The sequence below is a fragment of the Theropithecus gelada genome, chromosome 1 (assembly GCF_003255815.1).
Source record: "Theropithecus gelada isolate Dixy chromosome 1, Tgel_1.0, whole genome shotgun sequence".
In the NCBI taxonomy this organism is placed as follows: Eukaryota; Metazoa; Chordata; class Mammalia; order Primates; family Cercopithecidae; genus Theropithecus; species Theropithecus gelada.
Window position 1 is genome coordinate 121,024,491 of NC_037668.1, and position 20,474 is coordinate 121,044,964.

General features: G+C 41.2%; 2 protein-coding genes, 2 non-coding genes and 1 pseudogene across 11 annotated transcripts in view; 4 read left to right on the plus strand and 1 right to left on the minus strand.

The window, feature by feature from the left end:
• The first annotated feature begins 1,161 nt into the window (after positions 1–1,161).
• RPL5 (ribosomal protein L5) lies at positions 1,162–11,936 on the plus strand. 4 transcript variants are annotated; one of them, XM_025353518.1, is made up of 8 exons: positions 1,174–1,262; positions 2,532–2,601; positions 2,690–2,805; positions 3,953–4,087; positions 5,936–6,138; positions 7,504–7,681; positions 10,564–10,656; positions 11,776–11,936. In XM_025353518.1, the coding sequence occupies exons 1-8, from the start codon at positions 1,260–1,262 to the stop codon at positions 11,866–11,868; spliced, it is 891 nt and encodes a 296-aa protein (XP_025209303.1). In that variant the 5' UTR covers positions 1,174–1,259; the 3' UTR covers positions 11,869–11,936. The 4 variants fall into 4 exon arrangements, with proteins under 4 accessions (XP_025209306.1, XP_025209303.1, XP_025209298.1 ...); XM_025353513.1 differs by having other exon boundaries at positions 10,564–10,652; XM_025353521.1 differs by lacking the exon at positions 2,532–2,601 and having other exon boundaries at positions 1,162–1,262; positions 10,564–10,652.
• The window catches only part of FAM69A (family with sequence similarity 69 member A), a 132,259-nt gene continuing 113,819 nt past the window's right edge, over positions 2,035–20,474 (minus strand). For 3 of the 5 annotated variants that reach the window (XM_025405887.1, XM_025353484.1, XM_025405896.1), the window contains 2 exons: positions 17,087–17,263; positions 12,487–14,497 (listed from right to left, as the gene is read on the minus strand). In XM_025405887.1, the coding sequence (XP_025261672.1) occupies positions 13,685–14,497; positions 17,087–17,263 (990 nt within the window). In that variant the 3' untranslated portion in view covers positions 12,487–13,684. Of the gene's footprint in view, positions 2,174–12,486; positions 14,498–17,086; positions 17,264–20,474 lie in introns of those variants that run through there. The other 2 variants (XM_025353499.1, XM_025353492.1) reach the window with 2 other exon arrangements.
• On the plus strand, positions 7,337–7,431 carry LOC112615855. Its single transcript, XR_003117486.1, has one exon. It is a non-coding gene; the product is annotated as a small nucleolar RNA SNORD21 (small nucleolar RNA).
• LOC112615919 lies at positions 10,730–10,860 on the plus strand. The gene has a single exon (XR_003117509.1). It is a non-coding gene; the product is annotated as a small nucleolar RNA SNORA66 (small nucleolar RNA).
• LOC112616167 lies at positions 16,089–16,209 on the plus strand (annotated as a pseudogene).

Sequence of the window (20,474 nt, forward strand, 5' to 3'; positions counted from 1 at the left end):
CATGTTGTCCAGGATGGTCTCGATCGCTTGACCTCGTGATCCACCTGCCTCAGCCTCCCAAAGTGCTGGGATTACAGGCGTGAGCCACCGCACCTGGCCTGAGCTACTGTGCCCGGCCTATGACTTCTAAATATTCAGATGAATGGTATGTGGGTCTTCCCATGAACCCTTGTCCTAAAACACGCAAAAGTTAGGAGTGGGCCTGTATCCAGGCAGACTTTCCTTCCTGATGCTTTTGCCTCCAATGTAAGCAAGGCCTGACCAAGACATGGAGCCCTTTTGGTAGGCTAATAACTTGATAATCCACCAAAATGAAGGTTTTTAAATATTTTCCATAAATACGAATTGAATACGTCTTTCTTTACACTTTCAAAGGTGGCCCTGCAAAAATAAAATCACAATTCCTGTGAGAAGTGTTTTAAGTTTTCTCCTCTAGAGCTCTGTTGACATCGGCCATAGTGGACTCTGTTTATTTTTCCTGTTATATAAGGAATTACAAGTTGGAATCAGAGGTAATTGGCACCCTAATTCTGATTTATCCTAGTGGCAGTGTTTTGGAGTCACTTAACCCTGTCATCCTGGTTGGCCGTACCTTCTTCCAGCTCTGATGGTGAGCAGCTGATACCCTGCTAGGTGCTGGAGAGTCAGAGGTGGACATCAGGGCCCACCCTCGGAAAGTTGACAGTCTGTGGTGGGCTGAAGCCGGTAGAAAGCTGCCGTAGGAAGGCAGAGGAGTGGCCCCTATCCCAGGCTTGGGGCTCTCAGGGAAGGCTTCCTGGGGGTGAGATGGGAGGGTGGGTCCGTTTGCTCTTGGACCAGGATGAGTAGCCCAGAGAAGGCAAGAGGGCTCCCAAGCAAACTTGCCCTATTTAATTTTTTTTTCCTGCTTAGAAAAGCAAAATACGTTTGTTATGAACAAAACAGAACAGAACAAAACAAAACAAAACAAAAACGCTGTAGAAAAGAAAGCGAAAGGCTCCACTAATCCTCCCTGCTCCTCCTCACCGCACGGATCGTGTGAGATACCCCGAGCGTTGGAACCTTGACAGCTTGTGCAGGCATTCACCCTCCTGCCAGCAGGGGGCGGAACGTAAAACGCTTTGTGGCCGACGCCTTCTCTCTTCCACACGTCACCGGCGTGACTGCCTGCGCTACATACTGCGCCTGCGCAAGCGTTGTGGCCCTTTTCCCCCCCCCTCTAGCGCCGCTGGGCCTGCAGGTCTCTGTCGAGCCGCGGACGCGGGTCTCTGTTCCGCAGGATGGTGAGTTTATGCCTCGGTCTCGGGGCTCTAGATACACGGAGGTTCCCTTTTCTTGTCCGTACGCCAGCCTAGCGCCCGTGTCGCGCGTCGCAGGGGCCGGATGGCGTTAGATTGCTGGCTGTGACTAGGTCGTGGCTGTGCAGCTCCCAGCGTGGCCTTAAATGGCTGCCGCCCGGTGCGCGAACTTGGGGGGAGGGGTTGGCGAAGAAGGGTAGCGAGAGCTTGGACTGCGGATTGGGGAGAAGGGTGAGTTTAGACGGCCTGAGTGGGGATACTGCCGTCTAGTGTGAAGGGGCGCTGGCAAGCGGCCTGGCGTGAGAGGTCGCAAGCAGTCGGCCTCAGCCTAGCTGGAGAACGCCGGAATGGAGGGGGGCTGCAGGTCCTCGTGTCCCGCTCGAGCTCCGAGTACCGAGTACTTCGTGGCTTTTCCGGGAGAATGTCGGAGCCGGCGAGTCTTTTAGGAAGCTTGTGCTGGTGGGCCGAGCAAGTGGCTTTGAAGCCGAAATTGTCAGTGGAGCTTGGAGGCGGAGGTGTTCCTGGGCCCCGGAAACTCCTTTAACGTGGAATACGTGCCTCCTGCCTCTTCCTCTGGAGGCCGTCGCCGGACGAGTTATTAATTATTGGGGTAGGGCCCCAAGGGTGGGATGAAATGTTGCTTTAGCTGATGGGAAACAGTGCTGTTTTAGTGGGGAATTATTGCTGAATGTGCTCTTACCCAGTTAAGCTTTGTGGCAGGTAATTTAGACTTTTGAAAAACATACGTGGGAAGCGAGAGAGGTATGTAGTTGTTATTTGAGGCTAGATTTTCGAAGTGGGACATAGCGTGTTCCGAACAGACTGACGTTTGGCGCCACTGACTGCTGTCTAGAGCAGTGCTTCGCAAAAGTTTGGCACAGTTGCTGGTGCTGGTCCTCGAAGAAAAAAGTACGGAAATTGAGAGCGTTTAAAACCGTTTGAAAGCAATGTAACAATAATTTTATACCTTTAAATGTAATAAATTGGGATCTGCATTTTGTATGTTTCTTTTATTCCATATTTCTCTAATGATTCGTTTTTATTGTGTTTTATAAAACTATCAGTCTGTGACATGGAAAGTAGAGGAAAAACATTTTTGAACCCTAGTTGCTTGTGAAACATGGGATTCTGCAAGTGACAGTTTGTTTTTGCTCTTGAAGTTCGAGTGTTATTTTGTTACATGGTTAATTCATGTCAAAAGTATCATAGGCTAAGACATTATCAAAGTTTTAATAACATCCTTTTTTCTTTAAGGGGTTTGTTAAAGTTGTTAAGAATAAGGCCTACTTTAAGAGATACCAAGTGAAATTTAGAAGACGACGAGGTACTGTCACCTTTTTGTGTTTACAATATTAATCTGCTTTGCAGATGCAGTGGAATATCTTTTCTAAAATTACTTTTTTCTTTCTCAGAGGGTAAAACTGATTACTATGCTCGGAAACGCTTGGTGATACAAGATAAAAATAAATACAACACACCCAAATATAGGATGATAGTTCGTGTAACAAACAGAGATATCATTTGTCAGGTAAGTTATATTCTAGACATTCCCCCTTTTTTTTTTTTTTTTTTTTTTTACTGCTAGAGAAATTGTGCTTGGGAAGCAAAGCACATGGTGTGTGTGTTAGAAGGGCTGTCTAGCACCTCCAAAAGCATTCAGTGAATAATTTCTTTTCCTTTTAGTAAGTCTAGAATTGGAGCCTGGGAAATTGGTACTTTAAAAAATGCTCTTGGTTGGGCGCGGTGGCTCATGCCTGTAATCCCAGCACTTTGGAAAGATTGCTTGAGCCCAGGAGTTTCAGACCAGCCTGGGCAATATAGTGAGAGTTTGTCTTCACAAAAAATGTAAGAAAATTAGCTGGGCATGGTGGGGCGCGCCTGTAGTCCCAGCCACTCAGTGGAAGGATTGTTTGAGCCCCGAGGTTGAGGCTGCAGTGAAGTGAGATCACACCACTGCCCTCCAACCTAGGCGACGGAGCAAGAGACTGATTTGTTTTATGTGTGTGGGATGGGGAGATTAGAAGCAAGTAAGAAGTTCTTGCCCATCCCAATTCCAGTAGAAGAATAGGGTTTGTCCTTATTTTTCCTATATGGCCTTGTATGCCACTTAACCACTGAAGAGGTAGTTGCGAGTTAAACAGGGCTTTAAGCTTGTTCTGCTTATTCTTTGAAATAGGTTTTAATAAAATATACAAAGGTGGCTCCCGCATGAAAGACCTTTAGGAAGTGTCAGTTTGCTCTTGTACCAGGAGCACTCTCACTGGACTCTGAAAGCTAGAATCCTGGGCTTTTACAACTAGGAGAAATTCTGAGAGTTAAGATTTATTGAATTTTGTAGCAGGTAGGCACACCTGTGTTCTGGGCCAATAATTTGTTGATTGTGAAGGCATTGTCTTCCTCCGTACTCAAGTTCAGATAACTAAACATTAGGTTCCTGAGACTTTGCCGAATTTAGTTATGTTTAGTTCAAAAGATGATTGAAATATTTGGATATTCCTCTTTGACTTTTTAAGTACCTCTAATTTACTAGTAACCCAGCTAAGAGTCTTAAGCATTTTAAGTGATGCACATTTATGTCCATCAATGTTTTTTTTATTCCTTTGAAAAGAAATCATTAAGATGTAATGAGAGAGTGAAAGCAACAGATTACTAACCTAGTTTTTCTCTTACTATAGATTGCTTATGCCCGTATAGAGGGGGATATGATAGTCTGCGCAGCATATGCACACGAACTGCCAAAATATGGTGTGAAGGTTGGCCTGACAAACTATGCTGCAGCATATTGTACTGGCCTGCTGCTGGCCCGCAGGGTATGTACAAGATGACTTTAATTGATGTAGTTTGTGGCTCATTGCTTGGAGAGTTTTCTGTAAGATGTCTGTAAATGGATAAGATAGCTTCAGTTGTGCTTCAGGAGAGTGCCTGCTTCCAGTTTTCTGCCCTGTTTATGGATCTATCTAGGTCAGCTCTTTCCAATAAACTTTTCTGCAATGACACAAATCTGTAATTTGCTGTGCAGTGGTTTTGCCACTAGCAACCTGCGACTGTTGAGTTCTAGCAGTATATAAACTTGTATTTGAAAATCTACTTGGCTGGGCATGGTGGCTGAAGCCTGTAATCCCAGCACTTTGGGAGGCCGAGATGGGTGGATCACGAGGTCAGGAGATTGAGGCCATCCTGGCTAACATGGTGAAACCCCATCTCTACTTAAAAAAAATAGAAAACACTAGCCTGGCGTGGTGGTGGGCGCCTGTAGTCCCAGCTACTCAGGAGGCTGAGGCAGGAGAATGGGGTAAACCCGGGAGGCGGAGCTTGTAGTGAGCTGAGATCCGGCCACTGCAGCCTGGGCAACGGAGCGAGACTCCGTCTCAGGAAAAAAAAAAAAGAAAATCTACTTGTAGCTAGTGACTACTTGCTACTTAGGTATACATTCTGGATGTTGGCAAACATTAAAAATGCAGACTTGTGGGAACTCCACTCTAGACCCTCTGGAATCTATATTTTAATAGTATGTACCAAGTGATTTATATGCACATTAAAACTGGAGAATCTTGGCTGGGCACAGTGGCTCAAGCCTATAATCCCAGCACTTTGGGAGGCCGAGAACGGTGGGTCACTTGAGGTTAGGAGTTTGACTAGCCTGGCCAGCATGGTGAAGCCCTGTCTCTACTAAAAAAAATAGAAAAAAAAAAGGCGGGCATGATGGTGTGTGTGCTGGTAGTCCCAACTACTTGGGAGGCTGAGGCAGGAGAATCACTTGAACCCAGAAGGCAGAGGTTGCAGTGAGCTGAGATCACGCCATTGCACTCCAGCCTGGGCAACAAGAGCAAAACTCCGTTTCAAAAAAAAAAAAAGAGAGAATCTTAGTGTTTTGGAGAGTGGTCACTGATAGGAAGATTCATTTTTGTTCTAAACATTTTTCCATCTGGTTGGCAGTGTTTGCTGTATATGCTCTATTTTGCTAGCAGATGAAGATGGGATTTTGCCTTGTTTTTATTATCTCAGTTTTTGACCTGGTTTTGCAATGGAATTGTTAAGCATGTGCATCAAGGTTGATGACACAGCCCACATCATTGGTTATAAACAACGTTTGAATGGAGAGGACATTGTCATGGGGACAATTTGGTTTAAAGGCACTACTTGTGGAACCATACCTAGGCGACTGTGTACCAGCAGAGGAGTGGCTCAGGTTAACATAATGTAGTTGGAGAATAGAGCCACGAATGATGCTCCTTTTGTCCAGGATTCTACCCTTAAAATTTTACTCCAGATTAAGTTAAACTACATGTTATGGCATCAAAATACTTAGTTGATGAATTATTCTAAGCAAATATACTGGATGTGGAGATAACCTCCCTGAGTAAGTATAAGAATCAGATTTATGCATTTTCATTGATTGCTGCATAAGTCAAGTGTGGACATGTAGCAAAGATGTAGAAGTCATAAAACAAAATTGTTTCAGGTGAAATTGAATGTTTTAAGATTCTTTTTATAGCATTTAAAAATTCATGACCAAGTGGATCTGGTGAAAGGGGTGGGTGTGGAAGGAAATTTTCTTTTCCAGATGTCAGTGGTCCTTATGGTTATGACATAAGCTATTTTAATTTTAGAACAGCTTGAATAATTCAAACCAGCATTTACGTTGGTTTCTTTAATAGCTTCTCAATAGGTTTGGCATGGACAAGATCTATGAAGGCCAAGTGGAGGTGACTGGCGATGAATACAATGTGGAAAGCATTGATGGTCAGCCAGGTGCCTTTACCTGCTATTTGGATGCAGGCCTTGCCAGAACTACCACTGGCAATAAAGTTTTTGGCGCCCTGAAGGGAGCTGTGGATGGAGGCTTGTCTATCCCTCACAGGTAAGAATACTATTTAAGATCTTGGTGCCTGGATTCTGGTACTTCCCTGTTTTTAACTAGTTGGGTTGTGGGGATAACTGAATTAAAGTAGCTATCATTGAATGCCTCCTGTATGCCTAGGTACCATGCAGGAGAAACCTGGTAGGGCAGGAGGGAATTATAGCCCATTTTACAAATTAAGAGTCAGAGGCTCAGAGTTATTTGTCCAGGTTTTTCGGGCCAGTTAAAGAGATGGGATTGAAACCACTACCTTTTGCATATGACTTAATTTTTATTAGCAATGAGCAACTCCATCCTCTTTCTCCATGTACTTTCTTTTTTCAATCAGAATAAAAATGATTTGCTGGCCGGGCGCGGTGGCTCAAGCCTGTAATCCCAGCACTTTGGGAGGCCGAGACGGGCGGATCACGAGGTCAGGAGATCGAGACCATCCTGGCTAACACGGTGAAACCCCATCTCTACTAAAAAATACAAAAACTAGCCGGGCGAAGTGGCGGGCGCCTGTGGTCCCAGCTACTCGGGAGGCTGAGGCAGGAGAATGGCGTGAACCCGGGAGGCGGAGCTTGCAGTGAGCTGAGATGCGGCCACCGCACTCCAGCCTGGGTGACAGAGCCAGACTCCGTCTCAAAAAAAAAAAAAAAAAAATGATTTGCTGAATTATGCAAAAAGGTGGATCCTAGAATTTGATAAGGAGTTTGAGGAAAAGGCTTATGAGAGATTTCTAAACCTGCAACTAGGAATAAGATTGTAGGCCATTTTGGGAAGTTAAGTAGGTTAATTTGTAGTTCTATTGGTTTAATGGTATTTTTTATTGTTGAGTCTATGCATCTTGATTTATTAACTTCTTAGGAACATTTTAGTATTTGGTGATTTAACCACGAAATAGTAATTTTTGGTAAGCCTAAAATACAGCCCAACTGAAATTTTGCTTTTATGATGTGGAGGTGGGTGGGGGGAGTTAGTTGCAAGTACACCAAGAGCATTCTCACTTGACAATTTCATTAACTGTGATCTTGGACAAATCACTTATTCCCATATACCCACTGAAAATTAAAGGATTTAGAGTATAAGTTTTGAAACTCCTTCCTGTGCTAATGTGCTAGATAACTAATTTTGCGTGGTAGAAAGCCTTGGTAATGGCTTTTAAAGGTGTTTGTAGCATGAATTTCATTTCTGTCCTGGAATTCAGAGATGAGCTGCTGAATGATGATACCCCACTAACTGAGCAGTCAGTAGTTGGTCCTTTGGTTGCATATGATGCGATAATTGTTTCAAGACGGGACTGATGGCAGCTACTGAAGTAAATTCTTACTCATAAACTAAGTTAAGTGAGTCTATACTAAAATATGAATAACTTAATTTTAGTACCAAACGATTCCCCGGTTATGATTCTGAAAGCAAGGAATTTAATGCAGAAGTACACCGGAAGCACATCATGGGCCAGAATGTTGCAGATTATATGCGCTACTTAATGGAAGAAGATGAAGATGCTTACAAGAAACAGTTCTCTCAATACATAAAGAACAGTGTAACTCCAGACATGGTAAAACATTTACCTAAAAATGTCTATATTGGTTAATTTATAGAAATAGGTTTATTACTTGTTTTGGGGGCAGGTAACATTGTTATATAGGCATGTTTCAGGGTAGTACTGAGCTAGACGTGTCAACATTCTTTTAGTAATCTTTTAGATCCTCAGGTGTGGGAGACTTCAAGTATCTGAAGATTTGGCTACCTTTTATGCTTTGGCTGTTATGTATTTGTAAATGTCATTCCTGTAATCATAGTTGTAATCTGCTTTGTTTGATAGGAGGTGCTAGATAATAAATTTCACTTATTTGGTACCATCTGGGAGGGAAGCTCTTCGTAGCATATGTGTGCTATATTCTGGGCTTTCCAGTTATCTCAGACATGTACACAGGAAAAGAGATTTGATCACTGGGTTTGCATGATGTTGTAGAAATGAGGGGAGTCATGTATGCAAGAACCAGTCCCAAAGTGCTGGGCTTACAGATGAGAGCCATTGTGCCTGACCCAAGTCCTTTTTTGTTAGTGTGTAGTAGCTTCTATTTTGGATAAAAACAGAGTTGTAGTTGGGAAATGATCACTTTCTGTTATTTCTATGCTTTGGACACAGTGTAAAGGCTGAATAAATACATAGCTTGAGTTCTGAGTTAGGAAAAGAAGAGTAGTTTTTTATCAGTAATGTAGGTGCACGTTAATTTTTACTGCGTTTTATTTATTTGTTACTTACGACTTCATCCTGGTAAAGAAAAGAGGTCATTTACTTTTAGATTATGATTCTGTTAGTCCTGCAAAATTTACTTCCTAACCTATATCTTGATGTAGTCATGTCATACTTGCTCAGAACTTTCAGACTCACAGTTTGTGCTTTCAGATGTTTACTTCCTAATGCTTTCCTGTATACAAGCCTTCCTTCAGCTAGACTACTTTTTGGCTAATGTATTTTTCTAGCTGGCTCATTAATTTTATCTACAGTGGCCTCTATCCTTCAGTGTGCCTGCTGAAATCCTATGCAGACATCTGATGTGTCTCTAACAGGAAGTGGTCTTTACCTGATTCATGGCATTATCTACATGTCTACTTGTCTGATGTCTTGGAAGGAACTGGGTTGCTTAGATTTGTTGAATGACTATATATGAAGTCATCAAATGGATTCGTTATTTGTTAGTGAACAGCTATAGTAGAGTGCTAAAAGAGGTAGGGAAATTAACTTTCAAAATGGGTATAGGTAGTTGAGGTTTCAAATGCAGTGAGCATTTTTGCATTATTTTCCTTTACTAATAATCTTTATGCAAATACATGTAGTAATCACATCTCCACATTGAATGAATAATTTTAGAGACCTGGATTACTGTGACATAGTCTGTAGTGGGCTATAATTATTAGGTATTCGGAGAGTTGCACCTTTTTTTTTTTTTTTTCCCCAGTGAGTTTTAGAACAAAATTGCCCTGGCAGGGCATGGTAGCTCACTCCTGTAATCCCTGGACCTGAGAGGCCGAGGCGGGCAGATCACTTGAGGTCAGGAGTTCGAGACCAGCCTTGCCAATATGGTGAAACCCTGTCTCTGCTAAAAATACAAAAAGTAGCTGGGCATGGTGGCTCACTTCTGTAATCCCAGTGACTCAGGAGGCTGAGGCAGAAGAATTGCTGGAATCCTGGAGGTGGAGGTTGCACTGAGCTGGGATTGCGCTACTGCACTCCAGCCTGGGCAACAGAGCGAGACTTTGTGTCAAAAAACAAACCAAAAAATTGCCCAATAACATACCTAATCAGTTGGCTTTTCAGGAAAATTTCTGACGTCTTTCTGGTCCTAGAGGCCTTATATTACCACCAGATACTAGGGATTGGTAGTAGTGAAAGACAGAAGAGGTCCTTGGTACATAATGCTGGGAATTACTTTAAAAGGCCTGTGAAATAAAGATGGAAAACAAAATCCTAGGGATTGTGGGATGACAGATGAATTTGCTTGTTGGCCTGTATCCAGTCCTTGGTCTCAGTTAAGCTATGTCAGTGTTGTGACTCTTGGTCACATACATTAATCATCTTAACTGATACTTTTGGCACTTGTTCTTGAATGAAAGAATCTAGGCCAGACAGCATTTTAAAATGAGAAGCGCAATATTTCTGCCAACAAAAATTGGATTTAGAGTGACTCAAGAAGTGTGGCTGAATTTCTCAGAAGTACCTGCAGATTTTTCTTTTTCTTTTCTTATTTTATGTATTTATTTTTTTGAGGCAGGATCTTGTTCTGTTCTGTTGCCCAGGTTGGGGTGCAATGGCACAATTATAGCTCATTGCAAACTTCTGGGCTCAAGCCCAGGCTCCCGAGGTAGTTGGGGTTATAGGTGTGCATCACCATGCCCTGCTAATTTTTTTTTTTTTTTTTTTTTTTAGTTTTTGGTAGAGATGAGGTCTGATTCTGTCACCTAGGCTGGGGGTCCAGTGAGCTGTGATTGTGCCACTGCAGCCTTGACTTCCTGGACTCAAGTGTAGTTCCGCAGCTGGGACTACAGGTGCATGCCACCATTAATAATTGCCACTTGGCTAATTAGTTTTTTTGTGGAGACAGGTCTCACTGTGTTGCCTTAGCTGGTCTCAAACTCCTGAGCTCAAGTGATCCTCCCACTTCAGACTCCCAAAGTGCTTGAGATTACAGGCATGAACCACCACACCTGACCTGATTTTTTTTTTTTTCTTAAGATGGAGTTGTATGAATAGCGATAATTCACATTGCATAAGGCAAAAATTGGGAATTTATTAGAAGTTAGTGTTTACCAACATTGATTTAGTTTAGTTCCTTTTGAGAATCTGACTTAGAAGGACAAAATAAGTTATGGTTGCATTAATACAGTAGGGCATATGAAATGAAACCAAGTACTGTTTGCTTTCCTTTGTTTCAGATGGAGGAGATGTATAAGAAAGCTCACGCTGCTATACGAGAGAATCCAGTCTATGAAAAGAAGCCCAAGAAAGAAGTTAAAAAGAAGAGGTACGTCTTTTTTTTTTTGGTCTTTTCAAGAAAACAGGTTGGGAGTGGTTCCCACGTGGGGCAGACTTGGTGTAATTGTGCAAACTCGATCACTAGCTCTGCATGATGTGGCAGAAGCGAAGGGAACCAGGTTTGCAAAAGTAACTGTGGTGATAGAAATGTGTTAGCCTCAGACACTACTGAGGTGGCTTTCTATCCTAGTACAGTCTAAGTACTGGTTACTGCATTTTTTATTGGCTGACAAAAAAGTTGCTTTTTGTTGCTCTTTCATGTTTTGATCTTTAAATGGAATAGAAAGTAATACTTGATGAACATGTAAGCATAAAGTGATGTGATGGCCTACAAATACAATGTGTAGTAATCAGTGTATTTAACATTCACCTCAAATACTTAACACTTTGTGGCAAGAACATTTGAAATTTATTCTCTTAATTGTGAAGCGTACAATACTATATTATCATGCTGTGCAATAGAACTAAAATAAAACCATATTCCTCCACTTGGAGGTTTTATACTTGACTATCTGCCCATTCTTTGCACCCACCACCCCCACCAACCTCTGTAACCACCATTCTTCTCTCTACTTCTGTGAGTTACATTGTTTTAGATTCTATATGAATATGAAGTATTTGTCTTTTTGTGCCTGGCTTACTTCACTGAGCACAATATTCTCCACTTCCATTCATGTTGCAAATGACAATTTCCATCTTTTTAAAAGACTGAGTAATATTCCATTATGTATATGTATACCACATTTCCTTTATCCATTTATCTGTTGTTATTAATATATAGTGCTGCAATGAACATGGGAGTGCCACTCTCTTGGACAAACTGATTTCAAAACATGTGGGCAAATACCTAGAAATGGGATTGCTGGATCTAACATGTCTTCTATTTGACTTTTGACCCTGTGGTAGTAGGACATTATAGAAGTTGGGGTTTGGGAAAGTTAGCTTAAGATCATACATAAGTAAATGTATTTGAACTTGGATTATTTAGCCTCCTTGTGATTGCAAAGTCTTGAATATTCTCTTAAAATAAACTTTATTAAAATTAAAATTTTAAATTATTCTCTATTCTCTTCAGTTATGGTTTAAAAAATATATATTCCTATCTTTTGTAGGTGGAACCGTCCCAAAATGTCTCTTGCTCAGAAGAAGGATCGGGTAGCTCAAAAGAAGGCAAGCTTCCTCAGAGCTCAGGAGCGGGCTGCTGAGAGCTAAACCAAACAATTTTCTATGATGATTTTTCAGATAAAGATAATAAACTTACAGACAGAAACTACTTCTGTGTTAAGCTCTTATTCTTACGAACCTTATAGGAAATACCCTGAAATATTTTATAAAAGCAAAGGAGTTGACAGGTTTTTTCCTCCAAGAAAACAAGCGTAACTTTTTAAGAAAAAGTTGTTATTTCTTGGGCTTCTGTTTTACCTGACAGGAGTCATTATCCCTTATGTTGTATGATGAACAGCTCTTCCTAAAAATCTGGCAAGCAACAGACCAGCCATCACTGGGAAATATTTCTTCTATCCATTTATTTTTTTTTTTTTGAGACGGAGTCTGGCTCTGTCGCCCAGGCTGGAGTGCAGTGGCCGGATCTCAGCTCACTGCAAGCTCCGCCCCCCGGGTTTACGCCATTCTCCTGCCTCAGCCTCCCGAGTAGCTGGGACTACAGGCGCCCGCCGCCTCGCCCGGCTAGTTATTTGTATTTTTTAGTACAGACAGGGTTTCACCGTGTTCGCCAGGATGGTCTCGATCTCCTGACCTCGTGATCCGCCCGTCTCGGCCTCCCAAAGTGCTGGGATTACAGGCTTGAGCCACCGCGCCCGGCCTCTTCTATCCATTTATTATAACCAGATGATTAATGGGAAAAGTACCTTAAAGTAAACAAAACTGGTGCTAATCCATGGCATTGAAGGAAAGTTTTGAGAGAAAGCTGTCCAGTGAAGGTCACATAGATTTTTAACACATCCACTTTAAGTAGGTGAAACCTTTGAGCAGAAAATACTGGATCTTTTCTCCAAAAGGTGTTTAATTTTATGGAGATGTTGAAAGGTACATGCCAAATCTGAGTATATGTGTGAAAATATGAAAGGAGCAAATATTAAACCTTGAATATCAAGTTTACATGGGGAAAAAAACATTAGATGAATACATTTACATGCCTCTTTAAGAAATAGCCCTTTGGCCCACAGAATATATACTGTTTGAAAATGGAAAGTTATTCTTAAAAGTCTGCTATAATTTATTTTAGTCTTGCACTTACAGTCCCACTTGCACAAAGATCAAAGTCAGGATATGTGGATCTTGATTGGGCCTTAAGATGTCAGTTTTGAAGGGCTCAAGTCAGCTGTGTAATGCTAAGATGGGCCCTTTGAATCTTTAGGAAAGTTCATCCATTTTCAGTCAATAAAATTGGTGTATTGTCAAGTATAAGATTTCTTGAAGTAAACCACTTGAAACATTGTGAAGCTACACATAACAGCTGATGGCTGAATGAGGTTAAAAATGGGTGTATAAGTCTTTAATAGAATAAACCATGCTATTAACCCAACATCTGTTTATAAAGGAGCAAGTTTAACCTGCTTTGCAGTCTTAATTTCTGTTAATGTGCAAACTTTACCATGCTAAGACATTAGTAAATTTATAAATTTTCTTGTTGAACAGCAGCTTCAATGCAAACACAATGTTTCCAGCATTGGTATTTTGACTAAGGTAAATCTACAGATGACTCACTACTGATGTTTATGGAATGAGGCTTTTCACAGCATTGGTTTTTAAAGTCAGTCAAAATAGTTAAATAATGAGCATCGGAGATGTAACAGGGTTTCTAAAAGGGCAGGAATGACATCTTGGGGACCTGTTGATCTTACACCTGCCATTACTTCAGTAATCACATACTGGTGGCTTCTCAGGCCTGGGGGAAGGAGTTTTGTGTAACTGGCAGGAATCTGAAGCCATTTTTTTAATGCTCAAAATAGTTCTTTAAAAGTGGCAAGTTTCTTAAAATTGTAACTATGTCCAAATGAACTAAGAGTCATTAGTGTAGGAAATTTTCTTCCACAATAATGTTTTTAGGTTATTTAGTATCAAAGAATGTTCCATTTCCATTTGATTTGCTGTGACTTTGAGAGCAATACAAGAATAAAGCTGCTTTTCTAATTCTTCACGAATTTCACTTGGAGCACCACGCAGTAGGTAGTCTTTGAGTAACTGACAGGCTTTTGCCAAGTTTGGTTGTATCACTTCTGAAGTACACTTCATTGTACTCTGATCACAGCTAGTTCTACAATCTGTGCCGTAGACACAGTCCAAATCAGACTCACAGTGACGATCCTTAATAAGTTCTTTCAGGTTTGTCTCTGGCACAATTTTTCTCATATCCACCATTTTCAAATCATACTTATCATTATATCCTAGGTTTTTGGCACTAGTATCGCACATGAGGAAATTTCCATAGGGGCCATGGAAAACATCTTCCACAAATTCTAGAAGTCCTATGGCTATTTTTGCCTTTCTTGGCCATGATGGTGTGAACAGCTGATCCATGCTTCTTCTGAACCCAGATGGAATAAAAAGTTCAATGACCCAAGGAAGGCTTATTCCATAAAGAGAGGTATATTCAACACTTTCCATCACATACAGGTCACCACAGAATCCCATTAATTTGGGGGTATGTTCTTTATCTTGAAGTATCACCATGAGAAGAAATTCATTCAGTTGAAGAAGTGCCCATGCTGATTTTGCTTCTCCCAAGGAAACCTGGCCATCTTTGTCTCCATCAGCCACCGTCAAGATGAGATTAACCAATTCAGAGAGGTTTCCTTGGTCACCCAATTTTGCCTGTCAAGAATTTGGCTAATTATACAGAAGGAATGAAAAATATCTCCCATGCTATAACATACTAAGTTCCTTTATGGGCACTATTAACCATGCTAGAAATAATCGTACTGAATTCCCATAAAAGAACTTAATGTATTATATCTCCAAATATTTATGATGCTTCCTAAGTGAACTAGAACCATGCTTTATGTAACTGCAGTAAAATCCACTGAATACTTGTCTGTTTCTTAGGAAATGGCACTCTAACTCCCCTGTCCCCTTCAGGCCCTTTAGATAGTTAACCAACAAAGTAATTATTCCTCATTCATACATTAAAAAACCACTCCCTCATATGTGGACTTGAAAAATTGTACTGTAATGTACTTACATCAAAGTTATAATAAGGGTCAACTAAAAATTATTTTCTCTTTTGTTTAGAGATGGGGATCTCACTATGTTGTGCAGGCTGGTCTCAAACTCCTGGGCTCAGGTGATCCTCCTACCTCAGCCTCCCAAAGTGCTGGGATTACAGGCATGAGCCACCATGCCTGGCCTAATTATTTTATCCTATTTTGTCTTTATCACATTAATAATTATTTTGTTCAAGTAGTAGTAGTATAATAATGAAGGTTAAAAAGTATTTCCCTGTTTCTCTGGGATAAAATAGTCTGAAATGCATGTAAAATGGCCAAATAAAAAATTTGAGTGAAAATAAAAGAGCAATGAAAATAAATTTTTTTCCCCAAAACTTCCTTATATTTCTATTTAATCTTTATATTAGTAGTTCTCTAAAGTAAAAAAAATAATTTGCAGAGTACTTTTTTTTTTTTTTGCATGGGAGGAACTGCTATGCTTTTTTTCCCATTAGTTTTAGTGATATGTAATAACTACAAATTTATGGGATACTGATGGGCGCAATTGCTCAAGCCTGTAATTCCAGCACTTTGGGAAGCCAAGGTGGGCAGATAGCTTGAGCTCAGGAGTTCTAGACCAGCCTGGGCAACATGGTGAAACCCTGTTTCTGCTTAAAAAAAAAAAAAAAAAAAAAAAAAAAATGCTGGTTGTGGTGACTCATGCCTGTAATCCCAGCACTTTGGGAGGCTGAGGCGGGTGGATCACCACGAGGTCAGAATTTGAGACCAGCCTCGCCAAAATCCCATCTCTACTAAAAATGGGAGTGAAATCCCATCTCTACTAAAAATACAAAAATTAGCCGACTGTGGTGGCAGGTGCCTGTAATCCCAGCTGCTTGGGAGGCTGAAGCAGGAGAATTGCTTGAATCTGGGAGGCAAGGTTGCAATGAGCTGAGACCATGCCATTGCACTCCAGCCTGGGCAACAGAGCGAGACTCCATCTAAAAAAAAAAAAAAAACCTTAGCCAGGTGTGGTGGTGCGCCTGTGATCCCAGCTACTTGGGGGGCTGAGGCAGGAGGATGGCTTAAACCCCGGAGGCTGAGGCTGCAATGAGCCGAGATCATGCCACTTGCACACTCCAGCTTGGGCACGAGAGCAAGACCTTGCCAAAAAAACAAAACAAAAACCAAACCAAAACAAACAAAAAACTGTCTTTTTAAAAAAGGCAGAAAACCAAACCAAAATAAAACAAAACCCAGGCCTCCTGGTGCTATCCCAAGCTGGGTTCTTCCACTGACTACAGAATGAGGAGGTAAACTCCCATGTGCACCTCAGCCTAGGCCCTGTGCCTTATCTGTATTGTGCATGGGAACACACAGAAAAAAAATTCATGGGATACAGAGTGATATTTCAATACACACATACAATGTGTAATGATCAAATCAAGGTAATTAGCATATTTATGTCTCAAACATTTATCATTGTTTTGTGAACATTCACAATCCTTTTAGTTTTTTGAAAATATACAAAAATTATTAATCTCTCTACCCTATAGTGCTATAGAACACTAGAACTTATTCTGCCTATCTAGCTGTAATTTTGAATCTGTTAACCAACCTCTCGTCCTCTCTGTACCCTTCCCAGCCTCTAATAACCACAATTCTGAGTATACTAATTTTATTTCACCTTTTTTGAATTAATTTTCATGTCAAACTGTACAGCACTCCAATTAATGAACTCCCTCCTCATATCTGGATAGTTTCAGCTATCATAAATAATGTTAAAGTAAACATTCTCCAATACAGATTTCTTTTCTTTTTGTTTTTTTTGAAACAGGGTCTCACTTTGTCACCCAGGCTGGAGTGCAGTGGTGAGATCTTGGCTCACTGCAACCTTGACCTCCCAGGCTCAAGCAATCCTCGCACCTCAGCCTCTCAAAGTAGTTAGGACTACAGGCACATGCCACCACTCCTGGCTTATATATATATACACACATATATATAGCTGAGGTCTTACTATGTTGCCCAGGCTGGACTTGAACTCCTGGGCTCAAGTGATCCTCCTGCCTTGGCCTCCCAAAGTGTTGGGATAACAGGCGTGAGCCACCATGCCCAGCCTCTTACAATTATTTCCTCAGGATGGAGTACCTGATAGAGGTCAAAGAATATCAATACTTTAATGGCTTAGGATGAGGTCCTGCCAATTCCTCTGAAGAGTCCCACTTCACACTAGCAACGTGTGAATGGATATACTTACCTTAAAGAGACTATAGACCATTTCTTTAAATTTCTGTACAGTAGTTCCTCTAGTTGGCTTATCAAATAGCACTATTTCTTTTCTTGGTTCCAATTCAGTTCCAAAATCAAGATGAAGCGCTTGTTCCATTTGACATTTCACAACACCTGGTAGATTATCCCAAATCCCTAAATACATCTATGTAAAAAAGAGTGGCAAGTTACGTATTATACTGAGTAGAAAACTCTAAGAAATATACCACTATATTTTTAGGGTCCTCCTCCTCTAAACAAAACAAAACATGCATCAAACATTGAGGTTGAAGTGTGACTTTATTTTTGAACTGCAAACTTGAAATCATACTCAAGATTTTTTCCTTAAACTAATTTTTTTAAATTATAAGAGTAATACATGCCTAAATATATTTTTCAAAAAGTCCAATGAGAAGGATGTAAGGCAAAAGCAAAGTTCCCAAACATTCTACTTCCATATCTCACTTCCCTAAAATTAACTACTATTTAAGTATCTAGTTATTTATCAAACTAATATTATATAGTGTTAACTATATCCTATGGTCTACTAATTTTTTTTTTTTTTTTTTTTTTTTTTTTTTTTTTTTTTTNAGTGTACATACTCCCTTCATTCCCTGAGAGGTTTTTCCCTTCATTCCCCAAGCGGTTTGTTGGTTTGTTTGTTTGTTTTTGAGACGGAGTCTCGCTCTGTCGCCCGGGCTGGAGTGCAGTGGCCGGATCTCAGCTCACTGCAAGCTCCGCCTCCCGGGTTCCCGCCATTCTCCTGCCTCAGCCTCCCGAGTAACTGGGACTACAGGCGCCGCCACCTCGCCCGGCTAGTTTTTTTTTGTATTTTTTAATAGAGACGGGGTTTCACCGTATTAGCCAGGATGGTCTCGATCTCCTGACCTCGTGATCCGCCCGTCTCGGCCTCCCAAAGTGCTGGGATTACAGGCTTGAGCCACCGCGCCCGGCGTACTAATTTATTTTAGAGACAGGGTCTCGCTTTGTCACCCAGGCTGGAGTTCAGTGGCATAATCATAGCTCATTGCAGCTCAAACTCCTGAGCTCAAGGAATCTTCCTGCCTCAGCCTCCCAAGTTGCTGGGATTATAGGCATGAGCCACCACACCCGGCTTTTACTGATTTGCTATTATTTTAATCCTTGTACCAACCTTAGGTGGTAGGTACTATCATTATACTTATTTCACTGATGGGGAAACTGAAGCAGAGACAGGTGAAGTAACATGCTGAAAAGAGCTGAGGTCTTTACCACTAGGATAGGTTGCCCCTCTTCTACATAAAAAAAAAAAAATCATATTATTAATATTAATCCAAACAAAACATTATTTCACTGCCTTGCTCCAAACCCTCTAATAAATTCCCATTTCAATCAAAGTCCAAAGTCCTTTGCATGACCGGTTGGGCTCCATTTGAGCTGGCCTCGCCTATGTCTCCAACCTGATCTTGTACCATGTACTCCAAGTTTCTCAAAGTCCCAGCTACACTGGTCTTTCTGTGATAGGCTAAAGCTATCATGCTTGTTTTGGCTTCTTGACCTGCTTCACTTGCTGGCTCTGCCTGGAATGTGCTCTCCCAGATCTTCACGTGGCTGGCTCCTTTACATCATTCAAGTCTCAGATCACACATTGCATTTAGAAAGCCTTCCCTGACCCCCTGTCTAGAATAGATCCTCTTCCACCTCCAGGTCACCTCTAATCCTGTTTCATTATCCTCATAGCCTTTTGTACTGTCTAAAATTATCATATTTATTTATTTATCAGTTTATTACTATCTGTCTCATCTCACATTAGAACACGAGGTTAGAGGCTTTATCTGTCTCCCTCAGTGCCTCAAACAGTGCCTGGCATGCAGGAGACACTCAAATGTTGGACTTTGTTTTAGAAATTGTCTTTAACATGATTAATATTGTCAACTTAAAAATTATTTTAAATTTCTATAGGAATAATGCATATTTATGCAGGAAAATTTAGTAATCATAAGTTGAACATTAAAATGCAATTTTCCAGTGCTCTGGATGTTTCGTTGTATTTTATTCTACCCCAATTAGATATTCTATTGTTTTATTCTTATTTCTCTGATGAAAAGTAAGGTAGAATTTTTTTTCATTATGTTCATCAGCTGTTTGCAGTTCTTTTGTGATTTAGTTCATCCTGTCCTTTGCCCATGCCTATGAATTCTTTATTAAGGTATAAGTTCAGATATTATTTCAGAAAGGTCTTCTCTGATCACATCCTCTAAAGCACTTCTCACCATCCCCAACACTACATTCTCTATTTGCCTTCTGTATCTCCCACAGAACACACCATATTCTATAATTATTTTGTTTATTTATTTATTTATTTATCAGCTGTGCCTCCTGTCCCTCTGGGATCATGTAAGGTCTATAAGGGAGCAATCTTGTCTTTTTTTTGAGATAGGGTCTTACTCTGTCACCCAGGCTGGAGTGCAGTGACATGAACGTGGCTCACTGCAGCCTTGACCTCCTGGGCTCAAGTGATCACCCCACCTCAGCCTCCCGAGTAGCTGGGATCATAGGTGTGTGCCACCACACCCAGCTAATACATATATTTTTTGAGACAAAAGTCTCGCTCTGTTGTCCAGGCTGGAGTGCAGTGGTGTGAGATTTTGGCTCACTGGAACCTCCACCTTCCAGGTTCAAGCGATTCTTGTGCCTCAGCCTCTGGAGTAGTTGGGATTACAGGCATGCGCCACCACACCCAGCTAATTTTTTGTGTTTTTAGTAGAGATAAAGTGCTGGGATTACAGGTGTGTGCCACCGTGCCTGGCCACCCAGCTAATTTTTGTATTTTTTGTAGAGACAGGGTTTTGCTATGTTGCTCAGGTAGGCCTCAAACTCCTGGACTAAAGCAATCCACCCACCTTGGCCTCCCGAAGTGCTGGGATTACAGGCATGTGCCACTGGGCCCAGCTATCTGTATTTTTTTTAATTTTTTGAGACAGGGTCTCACTCTGTCACCCAGGCTAGAGCACATAGCTCACTGCAGCCTCAACCTCCTGGGCTCAAGCAATCTTCCCACCTCAGCCTCTTGAGTAGCTAGAACTACGGGTGTGTGCCACCACACCTGGCTTTTTAAAAAATTTTTTTGATTTTGGAGAGACAGGGTCTCACTACATTGCCCAGGTTGGTCTCAAACTCCTGGGTTCAAGTGGTCCTCCCATCTCAGCCTCCCAAAGTGTTGGGATTACATGTGTGAGCCACTGCACCAGGTTGCCTTAATCACCATTGTATTCCTGGTAACTAAAACAGCATCTGTCTAAGATCAAAGTGCTGACAGAAAAACAAAAACAAAACAAAACAGTGTCTGGAATATACTGGGAATAGATTAACACATATCTGTCGACTGGCCAGGTGCG

What these genes read in the sequence shown, in the direction of transcription:
- RPL5 (XM_025353509.1), top strand. An exon ending in GAAATTTAGAAGACGACGAG is followed by an intron (nt 2,602 to 2,689) that starts GTACTGTCACCT and finishes TTTCTTTCTCAG; the next exon opens with AGGGTAAAACTGATTACTAT. An exon ending in GGCTTGTCTATCCCTCACAG is followed by an intron (nt 6,139 to 7,503) that starts GTAAGAATACTA and finishes ACTTAATTTTAG; the next exon opens with TACCAAACGATTCCCCGGTT.